This window comes from Bos mutus, chromosome 15 (genome assembly GCF_027580195.1).
Source record: "Bos mutus isolate GX-2022 chromosome 15, NWIPB_WYAK_1.1, whole genome shotgun sequence".
Classification (NCBI taxonomy): Eukaryota; Metazoa; Chordata; class Mammalia; order Artiodactyla; family Bovidae; genus Bos; species Bos mutus.
Window position 1 is genome coordinate 46,523,053 of NC_091631.1, and position 19,694 is coordinate 46,542,746.

The 19,694-nt window shown below is 48.4% G+C and overlaps 1 protein-coding gene across 1 annotated transcript in view; it reads right to left on the reverse strand.

Annotated features, from left to right (window-relative positions):
* Positions 1-19,255, reverse strand: part of UBASH3B (ubiquitin associated and SH3 domain containing B) — a 157,529-nt gene extending 138,274 nt beyond the window's left edge. Inside the window, exon 1 of the mRNA XM_070384063.1 lies at positions 18,729-19,255. Within this exon, the coding sequence (XP_070240164.1) occupies positions 18,729-18,889 (161 nt within the window). The 5' untranslated portion in view covers positions 18,890-19,255. The remainder of the gene's footprint in view (positions 1-18,728) is intronic.
* Between the last annotated feature and the right edge of the window lie 439 nt (positions 19,256-19,694).

Consider the following 19,694-nt stretch of genomic DNA (forward strand, 5'->3'; position numbering starts at 1 on the left):
CTTTAGGTCGGCTTATTACCTTACCCCTGGAGTCCCCTCATTCCCCCCACACAACACCCTGACTCCAGAGTTCAGGTAGCACTAGTGGCAAAGAATCTGCTTGCAATGCAGTTGACATAAGAGACTTGGGCTCAATCTCTGGGTCCAGAAGATCTCCTGGAGGAGGAAGTAACAACTGACTCCAGTATTCTTGCCTGGAGAATCCCATAGACTGGGGAGTCTGGTGGGCTGGCTACAGTCTATGGGGTCGCAAAGAGTTGGACACGACTTAGTGACTGTGCACATTGGTTGGTTGGTGTATTAACTTACCCCTGGATAGCATATTGAAAAGCAGAGACATTACTTTGCCAACAAAGGTCCGTCTAGTCAAGGCTATGGTTTTTCCAGTGATCATGTATGGATGTGAGAGTTGGACTGTGAAGAAAGCTGAGTGCCAAGAATTGATGCTTTTGAACTGTGGTACTGGAGAAGACTCTTGAGAGTCCCTTGGACTGCAAAGAGATCCAACCAGTCCATTCTGAAGGAGATCAGCCCTGGGATTTCTTTGGAAGGAGTGATGCTAAAGCTGAAACTCCAGTACTTTGGCCACCTCATGTGAAGAGTTGAGTCATTGGAAAAGACTCTGATGCTGGGAGGGATTGGGGGCAGGAGGAGAAGGGGACAACAGAGGATGAGATGGCTGGATGGCATCACTGACTCGATGGATGTGAGTCTGAGTGAACTCCGGGAGTTGGTGATGGACAGGGAGGCCTGGCGTGCTGCAATTCATGGGTTCGCAAAGAGTCGGACACGACTGAGCGACTGAACTGAACTGAACTGGAGCACCTCATGCCTCCTACACTACACTGCCTTTGGCTCTAGAGCTGCTGATCTTAACCTGTACCTAGCATTTACTATGCACTCTTTTCTATGCATTATTATCTCATTTAATCACTATAACAACCCCTTGAGGCAGGTCTCATTATCCCCATTTAATAAATGAGAAAACTGAGGCTTAGAGGAGTGTAGTAACTTGCTCAAAGTGCAGTAGGAATTCAAATGTATGTTGCTTTGACCACAAACTCAAGTACAAAGCAAACCACTCTGCACTCTGTCCGAGCAGCCCTGTTGGGGGGCCACAGGAATAGGAGCAGTCTTCCTGTTTCCACTTGGAGGTTCAATTGGCAGCAATCTGTGGTGGCTGGGAGAGGTGGAAGTCAAGGAGTCCTAATTTCTGAGAATAATCCTGTCTTCTCAATTTGGAATCAAGATGAGTAGCACACACACACACACAACACTTTCAGAAAGGGTGATAACAACATTACAACTCCAGATCACATTTCTACACAGTCAACCACACTGCAGTTACTTGGGGCCCCCAACCAAACCAAGGGGCAAGGCAGGTTGCCCTCTCGACCCTAGTTTTGTGTAATCTACCAATGGCACACCGCTTCTTCGGACCTCGTTTCCTCCTGCAATTCATTGACTTTTACTAAACATCAGTTACATGTCAATCCTGTAGGGGCTGGTTAAGAAATCACACTAAGTCAGACTGCCTGGAGGTTTGATCCAAGTTAAGTTCTACCACTTGCTAGTTGTATGATCTTGGGCAACTTTAAAAACAAAACAAGAAAAAAACCCTCTGTGCCTGAGTTTTCTCATCTGTAACAAGGGAATAATAATAGATCCCATCTCATAGGGCTGTTATGAGGAATAAACAAAATAACCCATGCGTCATCTGTTTAAAGTGTTGTCTGCACACAGTAGGGCTTCCCTGATGGCTCAGTGGTAAAGAATCCACCTCTCAATACAGGAGACACAACTTTGATCCCTGGACTGGGAAGATTCCCTGGAGAAGGAAATGGCAACCCACTCCAGTAGACTTGCCTGGAAAACCCCATGGATAGAGGAGCCTGGTAGGCTATAGTCCATGGGGTCGCAAAAGAGTTGGATACAACTTAATGACTAAACAATGACAACACAAATGTACACAGTAGGCACTTAGCAAAAGTTAGCTATAAATATTTGGTGCATGGATTGGGAACAGTGAGGGTGATGAGACAGCAAATGAGGAGTGAACAATAGGAACTGCAGGTGAAGAGAGCCAAGCAGACCTCTACTCTGAGAAATAGCATGAACTAAGGAGACACGCAGAGTGCTTACACATGTGCATGCCATGGCAGATAAAGACGATCATGTCTTCATCTCCAGACCTTACACAGCAAAAAGGACTTCACAGAAGAGTAAGCCAAAGACCTTGAGTTGGAAGGATGTACTCATAATGGTTTGTAAGGGAAAGAGAGAGGGAGAAAGAGACCGATAGGAGATAAGATGACAGAAGCACAAGTTGGGGTGATGCATTTTGAAAACGGAGGAAGCGGCCACTAGCCAAGGAATGCAGGTGGGTCTAGAAGCTGGAAACATCAAGAAACATTCTCTCCTAGAGCCTCCAGAAAGAATGCATCTCTCTTGAAATCTTGAGTTGAGCCCATACTGCCCTGTTGGGACTTCTGCTGTCCAAACTTTGAGAGAATAAATTTGCGTTGTTTTAAGCCCCTGAACTTGTTACAGCAGCAATAGGAAACTACTATACATGTTTTTGGTCACATGTGCTTGAGTTCACGAAATCTCTCATTTTCACAAAAGACACTTTCTAACTCATTATGATTCATGTCCCTGCTTCCTAAAAAAGGTGAAGTAAAAACTCAAGTTTCCAGAAGGACATGTTTACCCTGACGGAACTGGCCTCTCAAAGGGCTTCTCATGTTCCCCACTGTGAATTAGCTTCTCTGGGAGAACGCAGCTTGGTTAGTGAAGATTAGAGCAACCTACCAGAAGTCACACAAAACCAACAGGTCACAGACTTTCTGGAAAAGCCTCAAAGTACCAGGACCCAACCATTGATAACAAATAGTAGTATCACTTTACATGTGCCTGCCTTTTTGTGGTTTTTATTACGTTTATATACATTGCTTTATTTTGATTCATCCAACGTATAAAAATAATCTGTTCGAAAACCACATTCTCGGGACTTCCCTGGCGGTCCAGTGGTTAAGACTCCAGGCTGCCAATGCAGGGGGTGTGGGTTTGATCCTTGTCTGGGCAACTAAGATCTCTCATGCCTTGAGGTATGGCCAAAAGTACAAAAAAAAAAAAAAAAATTAAAAGCTACATTCTCAGAAAGTAACAGATCCAGAATGTGAGCCAGATCTTTTGTCTCTAAAGCCAATTTTCTTTCCCCCAGAGAAGAATACCCCTCATGGGTGGGTGACTGAGACAACAAAGGGTCACCTCCAACACCTACAAAGCCCCTGGTGTGACACTTCCTCACCCACCCACCCCACCCTGCACTCAGAGGTCCCCACGCCAACTGGCCTCTCCACAGATCAGCTTCCTCTTCTATGGGCTGAGACGCAAACAAAAGTCAGGAAGAAGAAGGGGAGTAAAAGGGAAAGAAAAAAACCAACACAATATATGAAAAGGCTAATCCAGACAGCAGACCAATCCATTCCTTCAGAAAACAGAGCCAAAGCCTTGTCAGAAATTGATTTCTTAGAGGCAGAGCCTGGACTAGAGAGGTAACCCGATGTAAAAAAAGGAAACTGTGGTCAGACTGAGAGGCCTCCGCTCTCCTTTGGCCACAAGCCAGATATGGGTCTTGAAAAAGTAACTTCATTTGCTCGTCTCATTTGACGCTATGTAAAACGTGGGAGCCGGAATAGATAATCTTTACTAGCAATTCCAACTAGACACTTCTGAGCTTCTGCCTCTGCAGGTTTTTTTTACAAGTAGAAATACTCTATTTCGTAAGAGGTATTCGAGTCATTTTCAACCGAGGTCAGGAAATTTATCTGAGCTTCTTCACTCTGATGCAAAACCTTTCTTCTGTCATAGGTGACTCTCAAGTCAGGAGCAAATGATTGCTACTACGCAGCTAAATATTAGGAACTGTCTCAGTTATGAATAATAACTAACATTTCTTGAGCACCTGTCTCTATCGACATCTTTTACAAAGGATATTGTTTATCTTCCTTCCTCAACATCCTTTTGTAACTCATGAAGTACCATCACTCAACAAATCACCTAAATTTAAAAACTACAGGGACTCCCCTGCTGGTCCAGGAGCTAAGACTTGGCACTTCCCATGTGGGGAGCCCAGGATTTGATCCCTGGTCAGGGAACTAGATCCCACATGCCTCAACTAAAACTCTGCATGCCACAGTGAAGATTGAAGATCCCGTGTGCTACTTCTAAGACCCGGTACAGTGAAATAAATATATGTTTTTAATTAAAAAAAAAAAGCTATATATTGTGCTTACATTTTCTGGGTCTGTCAGCTCTTAGAAATTCTATTCCCAGAAACATACAACCTACCATGAAAAATACAACTCCTTTTTTGGGGAGTAAATCTACTTTATCCAAACTTGATTCAAGTTCCCTCCTCCCCATTCAAGATCTTCTGCTATTTCCTCCTCCATCTTCTCTCCTCTATCATTTCCTTCCAAATCACCCATCACCCATCCAGATTCCACACCTCTCTACTCATCTCCAGGTTGTTGGTGTACAACAGACACCAACTCGAGTTGGTGTACTTGAGTACAGAGAGACCCAAGTATGCAGAACAATTTGCAAGGACTTAGAAGACTGGAGAAAACCTTCTCTCAGGGACACAGAGGATGGTCCAGCCCCTGACCAACAGCCACCTCCTGAATCCTGAGGTCTTAAAGACAGAGCATGGATCCCCAGCATTCCTCGACATGAGCTTTTCCTGATGGAGAGGTGGTGGTGGCAGGGACTTACCAGAGAGAGGAAATGATAGAAAATGAGCTTAGCACATGGCAGGCTGAGATCTCAGCTTCTTGAGATATAAAACAGGAGCTGAGACAGTTTCTCAATGCTTTATCCATGGTGCTTAATGCATTGCCTGCACATAGCAAGGATGGGGAAAGATGTGTTGAATTGAAAAAGAAAGGGTCAGGACTTCCATGGTGGTGCAGGGGATGGGACTCCACCTGCCAATGCAGGAGACATGGGTTCGATCCCTGGTCTGGGAAGATTCCACATGCTGCAGAGCAACTAAGCCTGTGTGCCACACTTACTGAGCCTGTGTGCTGCAACTACTGAAGCCTGATCACCTAGAGCCTGTGCTCCACAAAAAAAGAAGCCCCTGCAAGGAGCCCATGCACCACAACGAAGATAGTCCCTGCTCACCGAAACTAGAGAAAACCCTCACAAAGCAACGAAGACCCAGCGCAGCCAATAAACAAGTAAATGCAGGGTCACACCAGAAAGGATAATTAGGTGATTTCAGCCTGGTTTCCAGTGAGAACAAGTAAGTTCGGATGTCATCTGAATGGGGCTGAAGCTTGGTACTGAAGTAGGGATGGGAGGAGGGGAGGTAGAATCTCCAAGTGGAACTTAGCAGTGGGGGAATTCTAAAGGGCAGATGATTCTTACATCAGAAATCCCAGATCATCTGTCTACTCAGTCAGCTCTGTCAGCGGTCTCAGTTTCGGAGAACGGATTCCAGCTCTCTGTGGAAAGAGCTGTCAAAAGAGCTAGGCGGTATCTCAGGGTCCTGGTCGTGGAGTCTGGGGAAGCTGAAGGGAATTACCAGACATCCTACAGAGAGTTTTAGAATCATCCTCTGAGAACATCTCATTCACAACGCACTGCATTCATTTCCAACGATTTTTACTCACTTTGGAAACACAAAGGGAAAGAAACATCTGGTTGACCTAAATCTTTTATGTGAAATTCTCTTTCCTTATCTTCTTCCAGGACATCTCTTTGTTTTTTCCTGCCCCCTGAACCATGCCTCTTAGCCTCCTTCACCTGTTTTTTTTCTTTCCTCTACCCCAAAATTGGTGCCCCAGAATTCTACCCATGGGGATTGATTTCTTTCCTTTTCTTTTTATTTGTTTTTAATTGAAGGATAATTACTTTACAATATTGTGTTGGTTTCTGCCGTACATCAACACGAATCATGTCTCCTCCCTATTGAACCTCCCTCTCACCCCACTTCCCTTTTCTTTATACCCTTCCTGGTTCATTACACCTACTCCCACACCTTCTACTATCATATATACCCAAATTTAGCCTTAACCATTCCTCTGAGTTCCAGAGTCCCGTCTCCAGCTGCACGTGTACCTGTATGTCTGTAGCACCTAAAACATGTCTCAAGTCAAATCCGTTGCCTCAGCCTTTAAACCAGGGGTCCCCAAACTTCAGGACCTAATGCCTGATGCAGAGCTGATGTCAGAACAATAGAAATAAAGCGCACAATAAGTGTAATGTGCTTGAATCATCCCCAAATCATCCCTCCTCCCTACTCATGGAAAAACTGTCTTCCATGAACTGGTCCCTGGTGCAAAAAGGTTGTGGACCCCTGCTCTTTATCTATCTTCCATATGTTCTATCTCAATTCATAATGCTTCCGCCTCTCTAGTTTCCTAAGCCGGAAATCCTGAGCTACATTTATGCTCCCCTACTCTTCACACCCCACAGATCATAAATCCTGTCACTTCAATTTCAAGAACCTGTCTAGCATCTGGCTCTTAATGTATTTTAATCCAAGTCCTATTAATCTTTCACCAGGACTATTACAACCACCTTCTAACTGGCTTCCATGGCTAGTTTTCCTCTGCACCGTTTCACTTTACACTGACTTCTCTGCCTTCAAATGTTATTTTCCATAACCTCTAGGAAACAATCTGGCTCCAATAATTTGTCCACACTCACCTCTCATGACTTCTTTTCTATCTCCTTCTCATCAGTCTGCAGCCCCCATGTGCCTTACGCTCTGAAGTTCATGCTGTTCTCTCTCAGAATGCTCTTGCCTCTTCTGTACCTAAAGAATCTCTATTCATTCTTTAAGTTCTGCCTTAATTGTCACCTCCTCTGCTTTCCTCAACCTTCTCAAGTTACACTAATTGTTTTCTCTGTGGTCCCACAGAGCTTCTTTCCAAACCTCTAATATGGCACTAATTGCATTATTAAATCGTGTTTATGGTTTATATGGGCTTCCCAGGTGGTGCTAGTGGTAAAGAACCTGCCTGCCAATGCAGGAGACTTAAGAGACACGGGTTCGATCCCTGGGTCGAAAAGATCCCCTGGCGGAGGGCATGACAACCCACTCCAGTATCCTTGCCTGGAAAATCCCATGGACAGAGGAGTCTGGTGGGCTACGGTCCATGGTCCATGGGGTCCACCAAGCAGCACAGCAGAAGCAACACAAATGCCCAATGGAACAATGAATAAAAGAATGCCAGATAGAAAGTTGGGCTCAATTAATGGGCCAACTGTTTCCTTTCGTAGTCAGGACTTTTTCTTTTCCTTCTAAACAGTAACAAGTTATTCACTTAGCTGGAGGAAGGGGGTGGTAGCAAGATGACAGCTAATTTAAATTAAAATCTGCCTCTATCTTCATTTGCAGTGTAATATGAAATCATTTGAACTGTCTGCTGATCTCCCTGACTCCGACCTCTCAAACCAAAGCAAAGCATTGCTCCCTTCTTATTTGTCCTTTAAATTTACTTCGGGGCCCCCTTGTCTGGTTATATCACGTCCTCCTCGTCTCACTTAGATACTGCATCTACCACTTACATCACATTTTCGACATCTTATCATAATTTTCTATCTTCCACACTAGATCGTCAGTCCCCTGGAGGCAAAGATTACATCTAATTATCTTTGTACTCCCACTTCTCTTATAATAGGCTCTAACAGTTGCCCATAAATACACCCTGAAATATCTGTGTGTGTGCATGTGTGTGTGTATGTGTATATATATATATATATATTTAAATGGCTTTACTCGGAATTTTTCATGAAGATAAACACATATACTTTTTTTTCTTAGTCTTGTTTTTCAAAGATTTTGATTGGCAAGATATAAGAGGCCCCCAGGATAACTGTGGAGAAGTGGCTGAAGACCTTGGACAAAGCGCATCATCAGTGATGGAAAGATGATGCTCTCTACCCTGTTTACTTCACGAGGTGAAGGCTTGAGGGACAAGAGATGAAAGAGAGAGGATAAGAGAGACAAAAAGAGGCAGGGACGGGGAGAAGAAAGCAAAGGGAAGGGAAGTCAGCTGTTCTGTGGCTGAACTAGTTCTCCAGGGCGGGGGGAAATCTGATTAGGCAGAAAGAGGAGAAAGGAAGGGCATGCAGGCAATTCAAGGACAGGTTGATGAAGAAAGGAGACAGCAGATGCCTCGGGTTCAGAAACCCAGCAACCCTGTGCGGTTCTGCATGTGTTTGCCTGTATTTAAAGGGACTGTACACAGAAGCAGCCATTGGAGGAAGCTATCTTTCCTTCTCTCTCTGTGCTTCCTGCCCAAGAGAAGAGGATAAACATTTAGAGAGCAAAGGCTCACAGTAAATATTTCTGAATGGGGCACCGTCGACCTGGAAGTAGGAGTCTAAACAATCCTGCCACCTGATTCACAGAGAAGGTTTATCCAGCAAAAGCTGGAAGGAAATCAGAAACATTTGGCTGCCTCTGGCCATCTGTGTGCTCAGCTTCCCCTTGGCGTGCTCCGGACTGCTGTGAGCTGCGATGCTGGTGTTTCTCTCAGCTTCCCACTGTGGGTGGCAATAGCTGGTCCTAGTGGAGTTCATTGCCACGCGTGCTTTCTGTACAAGGATGTTTATGCTTCCACTGGGGCAACAGAACACAATAGGAATTGTTGCAAAAACAGCTGCTGATGTCCCTTTAATTAAAAAGGTGCCAAGGAGCAATTTCTTTCCCTCCGGGGGCTGGACTCAAGGCCCTAACCTTCTGTCTCATTTCACCAGCATTTTGATTGTATTTTGCAAGAATTTGCACATTCTATCAATTTAAAAATTATACTAATGCACACTAGTGAGATGACTCCCCACCATTGTAATTGCCTCATTTCTTTCTTTCCACTTATTTACTCTTTAGAATATCAATAGTCCTAAAGAGTTTCCTTGAAAAGGAGAAGAATTTGACCATATAGCACTGGGGAAAGTCCAACAAAGCAAAACAAAAAAGAGAAGCCAAACCTCCAGAACAGAAAAGCACACAGGAGGCAGTGAAAACATCCTTGGGTGGAATGAAAACACTGTCCACATCACCCCTGAGTCAGCAGAACTTGAATCCGAGGGGTGGTTGAACTTAGCCCCTTTTACAGGTGGCAACACTGAGGCCCAGGGAAGGAAAAGGATATATGTGAGTCCAAAGAGCCAACAAGTGAGAGCAGAGTGAAAGCCCAAAGCCAGGGTCTGAAAGAAAGGTACACAGAGCTTGCTTTCATTGTGCATTCCTCTCGTACCCTGTGGGGTGTGAACTGAACCCAGAGCCTGTCGGTTATCTGTAGAGGATTATTCACCCAGGTGGAGGAAAGGCCGCCTGATCCTCAGAGAGTCACCATAGAGAATCTGCAGCCAGCTAGAGCCCGCGGCTGACTTCAGAGTGCTAGGCGGCAGAACTCGACATTCATCTTTTCCTGCACAGAATTTAATGGGATGCTGTGTGCAGAGTAGGAGCTAGACAATTTCTGGATGTCCATCTGAGGCACTTCCCCATAAGCCTCAATCTCTTAAGCAGCAGGTGGCAAAGAACCTGATAACAAAGTCACCAGGGAAACGGGAAGTTAGCAAGAGGGACCAGAAAGGAAGGACAACACCTATCATCGCTTGAGCTCCTGACAGACGATCCAGAGCACTCAGGCAGCTGCTGCATCTATCCTTCCATCCTCCAGGGAAGAGAAAACCCAGAGATTCTCCCATAAGCCTCAAGAAACCCTCCAATGGCACCCAGAGAACTTCGCAATGAAGGAACCATTCTTCAGTGTGCTTTTTTTTTCCTCTCCAAGGCTGGAGTCTGATTCCATTTGAGATGAATCAGAGGATAACCATATGGCCCTCCTTCAAATCCCCAGCCTGGCCACTTATTGGAGTCAGCAGTTTGGGTGGCCCTGGCTCTGCTCAGGTCTGCTTCCACTTGGCTGGCAGCCCTGGGGCGCTCTGCAACGACAAGATGCTGAGGAAGGTGGCTATCTGCCTCGCCTTTGCTTCACACTGAAGACTTCACGGCCACAGCTCAGGGAGGAGCAGAGAGATGTAAAAGTGGGGGGCAACTGGGAACCCCAAGGCAAAGGGAATCATGCAGAATGAAATCACCACCAGAGCAGGAGTCACTTTCCTTCCCCACTGAGGCATTACAGGCACTCCCCAAAGATTCAGCAACCTTAACCCTCACAAGGGTCCTTCCCTCAAGGTAAGTACAGTTATGGTTGCAGACAAAGAATGTCACCTGCCATATCAGTAAACAAAGGATACTACAGCCATCAAGCCAACAGACACCGCAGCTACCCCCAACGGTGCACCGAGGGGACTCAGGATGGAGAAAGGCCAGATGCTGGCCCCAGAGAGCTGAGGTGCACATCAAAGGAATGATTTCAGTGAGCCCAGATTCTTGCGTCTTCCCATACATAGAAAAGCTCTTCATTCATTAACTTGAGATGCCTGATTTTCTTTAATTCATAGTGATCTCTTAATGTTCCATGGCTCAGACAGTGAGCAGGTCTTCAGTAGGCAGTAAGACAGTATTGCAGGTCTTCTGCCTGCAATGCAGAAGACCTGGTTTTGATCCCTGGGTCAGGAAGAACCCCTGGAGAAGGGCATGGCAACCCACTACGGTATTCTTGCCTGGAAAATTCCATGGACAGAGGAGGCTACAGTTCATGGGATCGCAAAGAGTCAGACACGACTGAGCGACTAACACTTTCACTGCCATTTGATGTTCTTATTCCCTGTTTTTTTGCTGCAAAATTCCTTTGTATGCTGAGTGCTCCCTCACCTCCTCAACAAGGTCCACCAGAGATATGTGAGAAGCTGCCTCCTGGGCTTGAGTTCTCAGCAAGTCCCCCTCGAAAAACATACCTCTCAACTTCTGGCTATACCTTTTTTTGTTGTTGTTGCTATAATGCATGTGGGATCATAGTTCCCCAACCAGAGATTGAACCCATACTCCCTGCAGTGGAAGTGCCCAGTCTTAACCACTGGACCATCAGGGAAGTCTCATGCATTTTTTCCCCAGTCAGCACTGTCAACAGTATAAAGACAGAGAATTGAGGCTCAGAGTGTTCTTCAACCAAGGTCACCAGCAGAGAAGAGGCGGAGCTGGGCTTCAAACCCAGGCGGTGCCAACAGCTGTCGTGAGTGAGACGTCAGTGTGTCACGCAGACGGTGGCTGGGGTCTCTTGGGTTCCTGGCTGCCCAAGAAGAGGGACTCCCCCTCACACACATCCACACCAGATGCCTGTAGGGATGGGGGTGGTGCTGAGCTCCGCCACCACCGCAGTTGCAGGAGGAAAGCTGGCGGGCGACAGGGTTCCTTTAGTTTCTTGCCTCTGAAAAGCAAAGCCCTTAGCTCTGAGCATTCTGATCCAGTCAGTGAAAAGCAGTTTGAGGCCACCAAGGGCGGGGTACTGACAAAAACCACAGGATAGAGTCATGAGGCAGGGTTCTCTTCACTCTCTGGGGCACTTCATCTAATGAACCTCAGTTTTCTCATGAAATTATCAATGTCTGAAACTTAATAGCGACTATGTGTACGAATCAGCTTTGTAATCTCTTTGTTGTTGTTGTTAGTCGCTAAGTTGTGTCTGACTCTTTGCGACCACAGGGATGCAGCATGCCAGCTTCCCTGTCCTTCCCTATCTTCTGAAGTTTGCTCAAATTCATGTCTATTGCATCAATGATGCTACCTAACCATCTCTGTTACCCTCTTCTCCTTTTGCCTGTAGCCCACTCAGCTCTTCTGTCTAGTGGAATTCTCCAGGCAAGAATACTAGAGTGGGTAGCCATTCTCTTCTCCAGGGGATCTTCCTGACCCAGGGATTAAACTCAGGTCTCTTGCATTGCAGGTGGATTCTTTACCATCTGAGCCACCAAGGAAGCCCCATGAAATCTCTAAAGTGGTCTAAAAATGGAAAGTAGTATTAGGGCATAATAGGGAATTTTCACAGACACTGGGTTAGGGATTATAATTACGATACCAGCCCATCAGAATATATAAGACCTCTTCAGCAAAAAAGAGACAAACTATTGTTACATGCAACATGGATGAGTCTCAACAACATCAGGAGAAAAGCCAGAAGTGGGCATTGTATGATCCAGTTATATGCAGGTCTAGAAAATGCAGACTAATACCCAATGACACAAAGCAGGTTGGTGGCTGGTGGCCGCCCAGGGATAAGGGTGGAGAAGGAATTGACCAATGGGGACACGAGGACATTTATAGGAGTGAAGGATACAAGCTGTCTTGAAGAGGTGAGAAGAGGTGATTCTATGGGTATATTCATTCATCTGTCAAAACTGATCAATCTTTAAACAAGTTTAGCTTATTGTACATAAATCAGACCTCAGTAAATTTTAAAAAGAATGCATGTTTCCTTTGGAGCCAAACCCTCTGGGTCAGTGCTCCCCAACTTTTTTGGTACCAGGGACCAGTTTCATAAAAGACAATTTTTTCACACACAGAGGGAGGGGCAGGAGGCTGGTTTCAGGATGATTTCCATGCATTACATTTAATGTGCATTTTATTTCTTAATCTAATGCCACTGCTCACTTGATAGGAGGTACCAGTCCGTGGCCCAGAGGTTGGGAAACCCCTGCTCTGGGTAGTATGCGAAGTTCACTGGGCTTGCAGTTCTAGCCTAAGGCTGTCACAGCAACGAACCAGATGCAGAGTAAGTCCCTCTAAGTCTCAAGTCTCCTCATCTTTAAAATGAAGCTTTTCTCAAGGTCAAGAGGGATGCTGAGTGCACAGGAGAGCAATTTTCACCCATAAAATAACATACAAATGCAAGGGAGTGGTGCGTGGGCACGCGGTAACTGTAGGTGGAGTAGAGACTTTCCTGCCCGTCTACCTCTAAGATCCCTTCACTCCAAGGGGGCCCTGATTGGTCTCCTCATTCTGCCCAAGGTCCCTGGGAAGGCAGCTGCAGCCCTCACCCAGAACTGACTATGATTCAGAGGTGCTGGGCTTCTCAGGTGGCTCAGTGGATAAAGAATCTGCCTGCCAATGCAGGAGACACAAGAAATACGGTTCGATCCCTGGGTTGGGAATATCCTCTGGAGGAGGGCATGGCAACCCACTCCAGTATTCTTGCCTGGAGAATCCCATGGATAGAGGAGCCTGGGGGGCTACAGTCCATGGGGTTGCAAAGAGATGGACACAGGGTGAAGTGACTGAGCACACGTGCGTGCAGAGATGCTGAGCTGACCAGGTACTTTCAGGGGATCCAACGTCCAGCAGCAGGTAAGCTGGAGAAGGCCAGAGAAACTGGATACTTGAATTCATCGGTTCTTGAAGATGCGTCTCAATTCCTTGTGTCACCAGCTCAGAACGGCTTTTATCTTTGGGCAGTGAAGCGTAGCTAACACAGCTGACTATCCAAAGTCAAAGGCGCTTAGTCTAGCTCTTTCCTTCTGCCACTGTCCTGCTCTTTAGCTGGGCGTTGTTCAAACAGCAATAACCGAACTGCACATGTAAATCCTTGCTGGAGACCCCAACCACCATCTCACCTCTTTCCTTTTCTTTCAATCCAACACAATAATACAACAACCCTATCTACCTGGTCCAGATTCTATTTTTAACTTTTCTTGTCTGGTCTTCACAAAGCTTTATTTTGAGTTACACCAAACAGGGATTGCCATGCACAGCAGATGATTGGGATACTGAATGAAAGGGATGCCATAGAAGACCTAAATTCTCCAAGTGTCAGTCAGAAGCTAGGCTAGGACTCAGGGCATCAAACCCTGGCTTTAGTGTTCTTTTGTAAGATTCTATTTCTTGATCATTAGAGAGCCATGTGCTCTAGACAAAGCATTAGCCCCAAATAAACGGAACCAAGACAAAAGGCCAGAGTGGTATCAGTGGTGGTTGTTTAGTCACTCAGTTGTGCCCAACTCTTGCGACCCCATGGACTGCAGCCCACCAGGTTCCTCTGTTCATGGAATTCTCCAGGCAAGAATACTGGAGTGGGTTGCTCTTTCCTTCTCCAGGGGGTATTAGTCACTCGGTTGTGCCCAACTCTTGCGACCCCATGGACTGCAGCCCACCAGGTTCCTCTGTTCATGGAATTCTCCAGGCAAGAATACTGGAGTGGGTTGCCCTTTCCTTCTCCAGGGGGTCTTCCCAACCCAGGGATCGAACCCACATCTCCTGCACTGCAGGCGGATTCTTTACCAACTTTGAGGGGGCCTCCTCAAATTCACTTGTGGGGTGACGGCTCCCAGAGTTGGCCTCCAGCTGCAGAGGAGAGAAGAAAAAGAGCCTCACTGTCCCCCAGAACCACAGAAAGCAAGTAGGGAATGCAAAGCAACACTCCAAGGGGGTGAGTAGGGGGATAAATGGGAAGATTGGGACTGCCATATACACATGACTATATATAAAACAGGTAACTAATGGGACTCTGATGTGTGGTACGGGGAACTCTACTGGGAGCTCTGGGATGGCCTATGTGGGAGGGGATAGATTTCTGTGTTTGCTTGGCTGTACGCTTGAGGTTGGTACAACATTGTAAATCAACTATACTCCAATAAAAAAAAATAATAAAGATACAAAAGACAAAAACAAACCATAAAAGCAACATTCCACCAGAATTCCTCCTGCCTTCTTGGGTGATACAATCGGCCCTGTCTTGGCCCCAGGCCTTCCCAGCACACTCTTCCTTTTCCTTCCAACTAACCTTACTTCAGTCTTGACAAAGCTGGGACTTTATTTTTAGAACTTTGGGGAAAAGGAGGAGCTAAGCACATTGAAAGAAAAAGGAAGGAATAGGCCACTTTGGCCCCTTGAAATCTTCCTTCCTCAGGCCTCCCTGACACCTCCTTGCATTGTGGTTGCATTCGTGTGTGCGTGTGTCTCAGTCCTTCCTCACACAGTGGGGTTCTTCTACAGCAGGTCTAAGTTGGACCAAAGGTCACAGGGTTGGACTGGAAAAAACCTAACACAGCCCCGGGGGTATAATAAGCTGGAGAAACATACCCTGAGGTCACCCTGCTTGCTCAGCACTGCTCTCAGTCAAGCACTTAACAAGCATGCGTTAATTAATCCTGTTCCCCTCAGAGGAAGCCAGCCAGGCCCTGAGGGCTTGGGTGACATATTCAAGACCAAAGCGCAACACAGGCTGGCAAGGGACCTGGGCTTTGCTGGTGTGGGAGCTCCCTGCAGCCCACCCAGAGCCCAGTGAAAGGGCCCTTCTTGCTGCTGCACAAGACCAGACACAGTCATACCCAGAGGGGAAACCAGAGCTGCCAGCCCTGGCTGCCACCGTTCCCTCCAAAGGGCCAAGTTCCAGACGTTGGTCTCATCTCTTCTTGAAGCATCACTGCAGCCCTGAACCCGAGGAACCGCCAGCTGCTCTCTCCCGCTTCCCGTTTCATCACGCTCCAGGCTTAAGGCTAAGAGAGAGGCTATTCAGAAGCGAAGTCTGATACCCTTGCTCCCTTTGCTCAGAGCGCTCCAAGATGAAGCTCCAAGTCTGCTCTCTGGAATCTCAGATGGCCTGAGGGAAAGACCCTCTTCTTACTGACCTGATTAAGTTATTAAGAGGAAGGCTGACCACATCAGCCTCCCTGGGCTTAAGTATAAGAGATGTCAGCCCAGGAAGGAAGTGGACTAGATCACGTGATCACCAAGGGCTCTGACCCCCGAGACAGAGCATTTGAGGAGACGGAACCGTAAACCCACCTCCCTCCCCAGGATGTTTCATCATGACCCACTCTGTCACCTTTTCAGTAAAGAGAGGTGATGTTAGTAATAACAGTAGCTCTGATAGGCTGAATAGGGGCTCCTCCCAAAATTTTCATGCCCTCATTCCTGGAACCTGTGCATATTACTTTATGGTTAAAAAAGGGTTTTGCTGATAAGATTAAGTTAAGGATTTGAAATGGGGAAGATTATCCTGAATGATCTGGGGAGGCTCTAAATGCAATCACAGAGTCTTTATGGGAAAGAGGCAGAAGGAGATTTGACAGGGAAAGAAAGGAAGGCACTGTGGCCACAGAGGCAGAGACCGGAGGAATGCTGCCACAAGCCAGACAATGCTGGCAGACCAGGAGCTACAGAGGCAAGGGACAGCTTCTCCTTAGGAGCTCCGGAGGGGGCACAGTCCTGCCAACACCTTGAGTTCAGCCCAGAGATGCTTATTTAAGCCTTCTGGCCTCCTCCAAAACTGTGAGAGGATAAATTTCTGCTTTTTTTTTTTTTAAACCACCCAGAGTGTGGTAATTGGCTACAACAGCCACAAAAGCTAATACAGTGCACGCTTAGTCGCTCAGTCGTGTCCGACTCTTGCAACCCAACAGATAGTAGCCTGCCAGGCTCCTCTGTCCATGGAATTCTCCAGGCCAGAATACCAGAGCGGGTTGACATTTCCTTCTACAGGGGATCTGCCCAACCAAGGGATCGAACTCAGGTCTCCTGCGTTGCAGTCAGACTCTTTACCGACTGAGCTACGAGGGAAGACTTAAAGATCACTCACTACATACCAGGCATCACCACTCTAAGTTCTTTATCCACTTTAATTCACTACATCCTGGTCCTGGCTCTGAGGCCTAGGATGAGCAGACACATGCCTGCTCTGAGCATGAATCCCAGATTCACTGCTCATGGTGGTGAGCCTAAGCAAGTTATGTGACCTCTCTAAAAAACAGCTTTCCCAGTTCATAAAAGGGCCACATAATTATCCTTCTCACTGGGCTGCTGAGAGGATAAAATGGATAATAACATGAAGTGATTAGAACACCACAAAGTAAAGGCTAGTTGCCTTCTCAGGTGGCTTGGCAGGAACAAATCCGACTGCAGATGCAGGAGACACAGATTCAAGTTCAACCCCTGGCGATCCCCTGGAGGAGGGCATGGCAACCCACTCCAGTATTCTTGCCTGGGAAATCCCACGGACAGAAGAGCCTGGAGGGCTACAATCCATGGGGGCGACAATAGTCAGAAACAACTTAGCGACTAAACACCACCACCAACAAATAAATGCTAGTTGTACGAGATCTCAAGGATTGAACAAACCAAAATTAAACCATCATCCTAATCTATCAGGACGTAGATGAGGCCTCTTGGACTCATCTATGTAGGAAAGACCCATCAGTGCAGGAAGGAATATGTCCTATTAAACCACTTCGGAGAGCGAACATGACAGTCTGAAGAATTCAGTTAAGTATTTCTTCCCTTAATTAAGCAATTTAGGTCCTGAATGCTGGCCTCATTTTAGAAAAGGCAAATGCTGGGGGCTGTTCTAATTGTGCACCTTCGACCCACAGACTTCCAACCCCTGTCTTCCCTTCTTAAGGACAGCTATGCACATCCATCACACAGGAGGACCTGACTTGCAGTTTCCAAGCCTGGCACACCCCTGCAGAGCTCAGCGCATCTCCTCCCTGTAACTCTGGCATCAGGAACTGGAGCCCCAGTGATTGGAAGTCAGTGTGAGGCAGAACTGTAAGTCCATTTTATGGCCTTCCGACCATAGGGTACACCAACCTGTCCCAGCAGGTTAGGTGGAATGATAAAATCAGGAATAAGCTTTGATAAGAGATTACAACCAAGTCAGTAAAGAATGAAGGTTTGCCCAGAGGCCAAGTAAGGGAAACCTAGAGCTATCATGTGAAAGAAAAAAAAAAAAAGAAGGAAAAAAAACCCCACTTTAATCAAGTTGGCCCTTTCTGATAAAGTTTGCCTAACTCCCTGTACAGGTGATGTCATTCAAAGAAGCAAGGATCCCAGGCCTTGTGTCCCGGCCTAAGAAATCTGCATGCGAGGAATAAAGGGGGAAGAAGGACCTGGCCACCCGGCCTTGGCTTCCTTCCAGGCAGAGGTCCAGACTTGGGTGGCCAGCCTCCGAAAACTCCTAGGGCCACTGCCACCTTGTCCTGGCGACCAGGCCTCTTACCAGCAGGCTGCCGGGGCCGCCACCTGCGCGCTCTCAGCTCTGCCCTACCCCACCCTCCAGGAGGAAAGGGGATGAGAGAGGACCCAGCCCCCCTTCTCCACCCCTCTTACTCTCAGGCACCCACAGATTCCTGCGCTGCCGTCACCACTGACGAGAACCCAGGTCCCCTGGGGGCACTGCTTCCCCTTCTCGTTCCAACCTCTCCATCAATGAACACGCAGCAACCCCTACGCTCCCGCTGCTCCTACTCTGGAGGGAGACAGAACCCAGAACGACATCCGGAGCCGAAAGCCGCAGCGGTGGGAGCGCCGGGCTCCCGGCCCCGCCGTCCGTCCCTGCCCTCTCCCAGTCAGCAGTGGATCCTCCAGCCAGGCCGGCGTTCGGGATCCAGAGGGTGGCCGAAGCCTCTGTGGGGCCCCGCCTCCCCCGGGGACTCGGCGCTGGAGACCTCAGGGAGCCCGGGGAGAGAACGGCTTAGCAACACCCGCGGAGGCCTGGCGCCTGCCACAGTCCCGTGGACTCGAACCTGGTGCCCTCGCCCGTAGGCATCCCGCGCCCTGGGACACGCCTCATCGTAGGCATGCCCAGCCAGCCCCTGGCCCAGCGCTCGGGCGCAGCGCCCTCCCCTGTACCCTGGTGCCGGAGAAGCCGAGTCCCGGGCCGCCCGCGCGCCCAGCCTGCCCCCAACAGGTCGTGGGCAGCGGGGAGCGCGCCTCCCGCCGGGCATGGGAGGCGAGCCGGAGCGAAGCCGAGGGCTGGCCGCGTGGGGCGGGAAGGGTCGCCGGGGCAGCGAGCTCGGCCACTTACGCGCGGGCTCTGGGGAACCCCATGGACAGCAGCACGTCCAGCGCCGATCCATGCTTGATGGTCCCGGGGCGCTGCTGGCGGTTCCTCCGCGGGGTGACTTTGCTGTACAGCTCCTCTCTCGCAGCCATGCCGAGCGGGCTGGGGTGGCCGTACTGAGCCATGCTCAGCGGCCAGCCATCGCCGGGAAGGCACCCGAGCCGGAGGGCCCAGGAGGGCGGAGGGCCGGCCCGGGGCAGGGGAGAGGGGCTCGGGGATCCGGAGCCGGGCGCAGGAGGCTCAGGCGGTGCTCGGAGGTTCCCTGGTGTCGAGACTGACGCTTCCTGGTGAGGCCACCGGAGCCAAAACTGCGAGCCGCTTTCTGCCCGGCCGGCCGGCCGCCACTCGGGCCCCGAGTGCCCCCTGCTCGGCGCCCGCAGCAGCCCTCTCTCCTCCGCCCCCTTCCTTCTCCGCTCCCAGCAGTCCGGGAATTTGCAATGAGTAATTTTTGAATGGATCAAAAAGGAAAAGGAGCTTTGTGGGCCGGCTCTGCCTCGCCTGTACCCGGGCCCCGCCCCTCTCTTAAAGCGGCAGCGCGGCCCGTGACTGCTCCCGGCTGGGCGCAGGCTGTAAAAGTCCAGGTGCTTCTGGGCAGAGAATTGGAACCAGCACTGCCTGTGTGTACACTGGTTCCGGAGAGTCACTTCAGCGCTCCAGCTTCTCCATGGCTTCAATCCGGAGCCAGCGGGGCCTCAAGACACCAGATCAACCCATTTCAAGTTTCCTGTGGTTCTAGATGGGGTTATTAGTGGAAATTGGGCAAACTGATGGACGACATGAATGGACCAGAAGGCCAAGCCATAGCATCCAGATAAAAGGTTTTGCTTCCCAGAGACCGTGCAAGACCCGGAGGATTGTTAATGGCAACTGGAGACAAAGTTCCCATCAGCTGGCCAAGGAATCACGCTGAAGACCTGTATTCTCCATGAT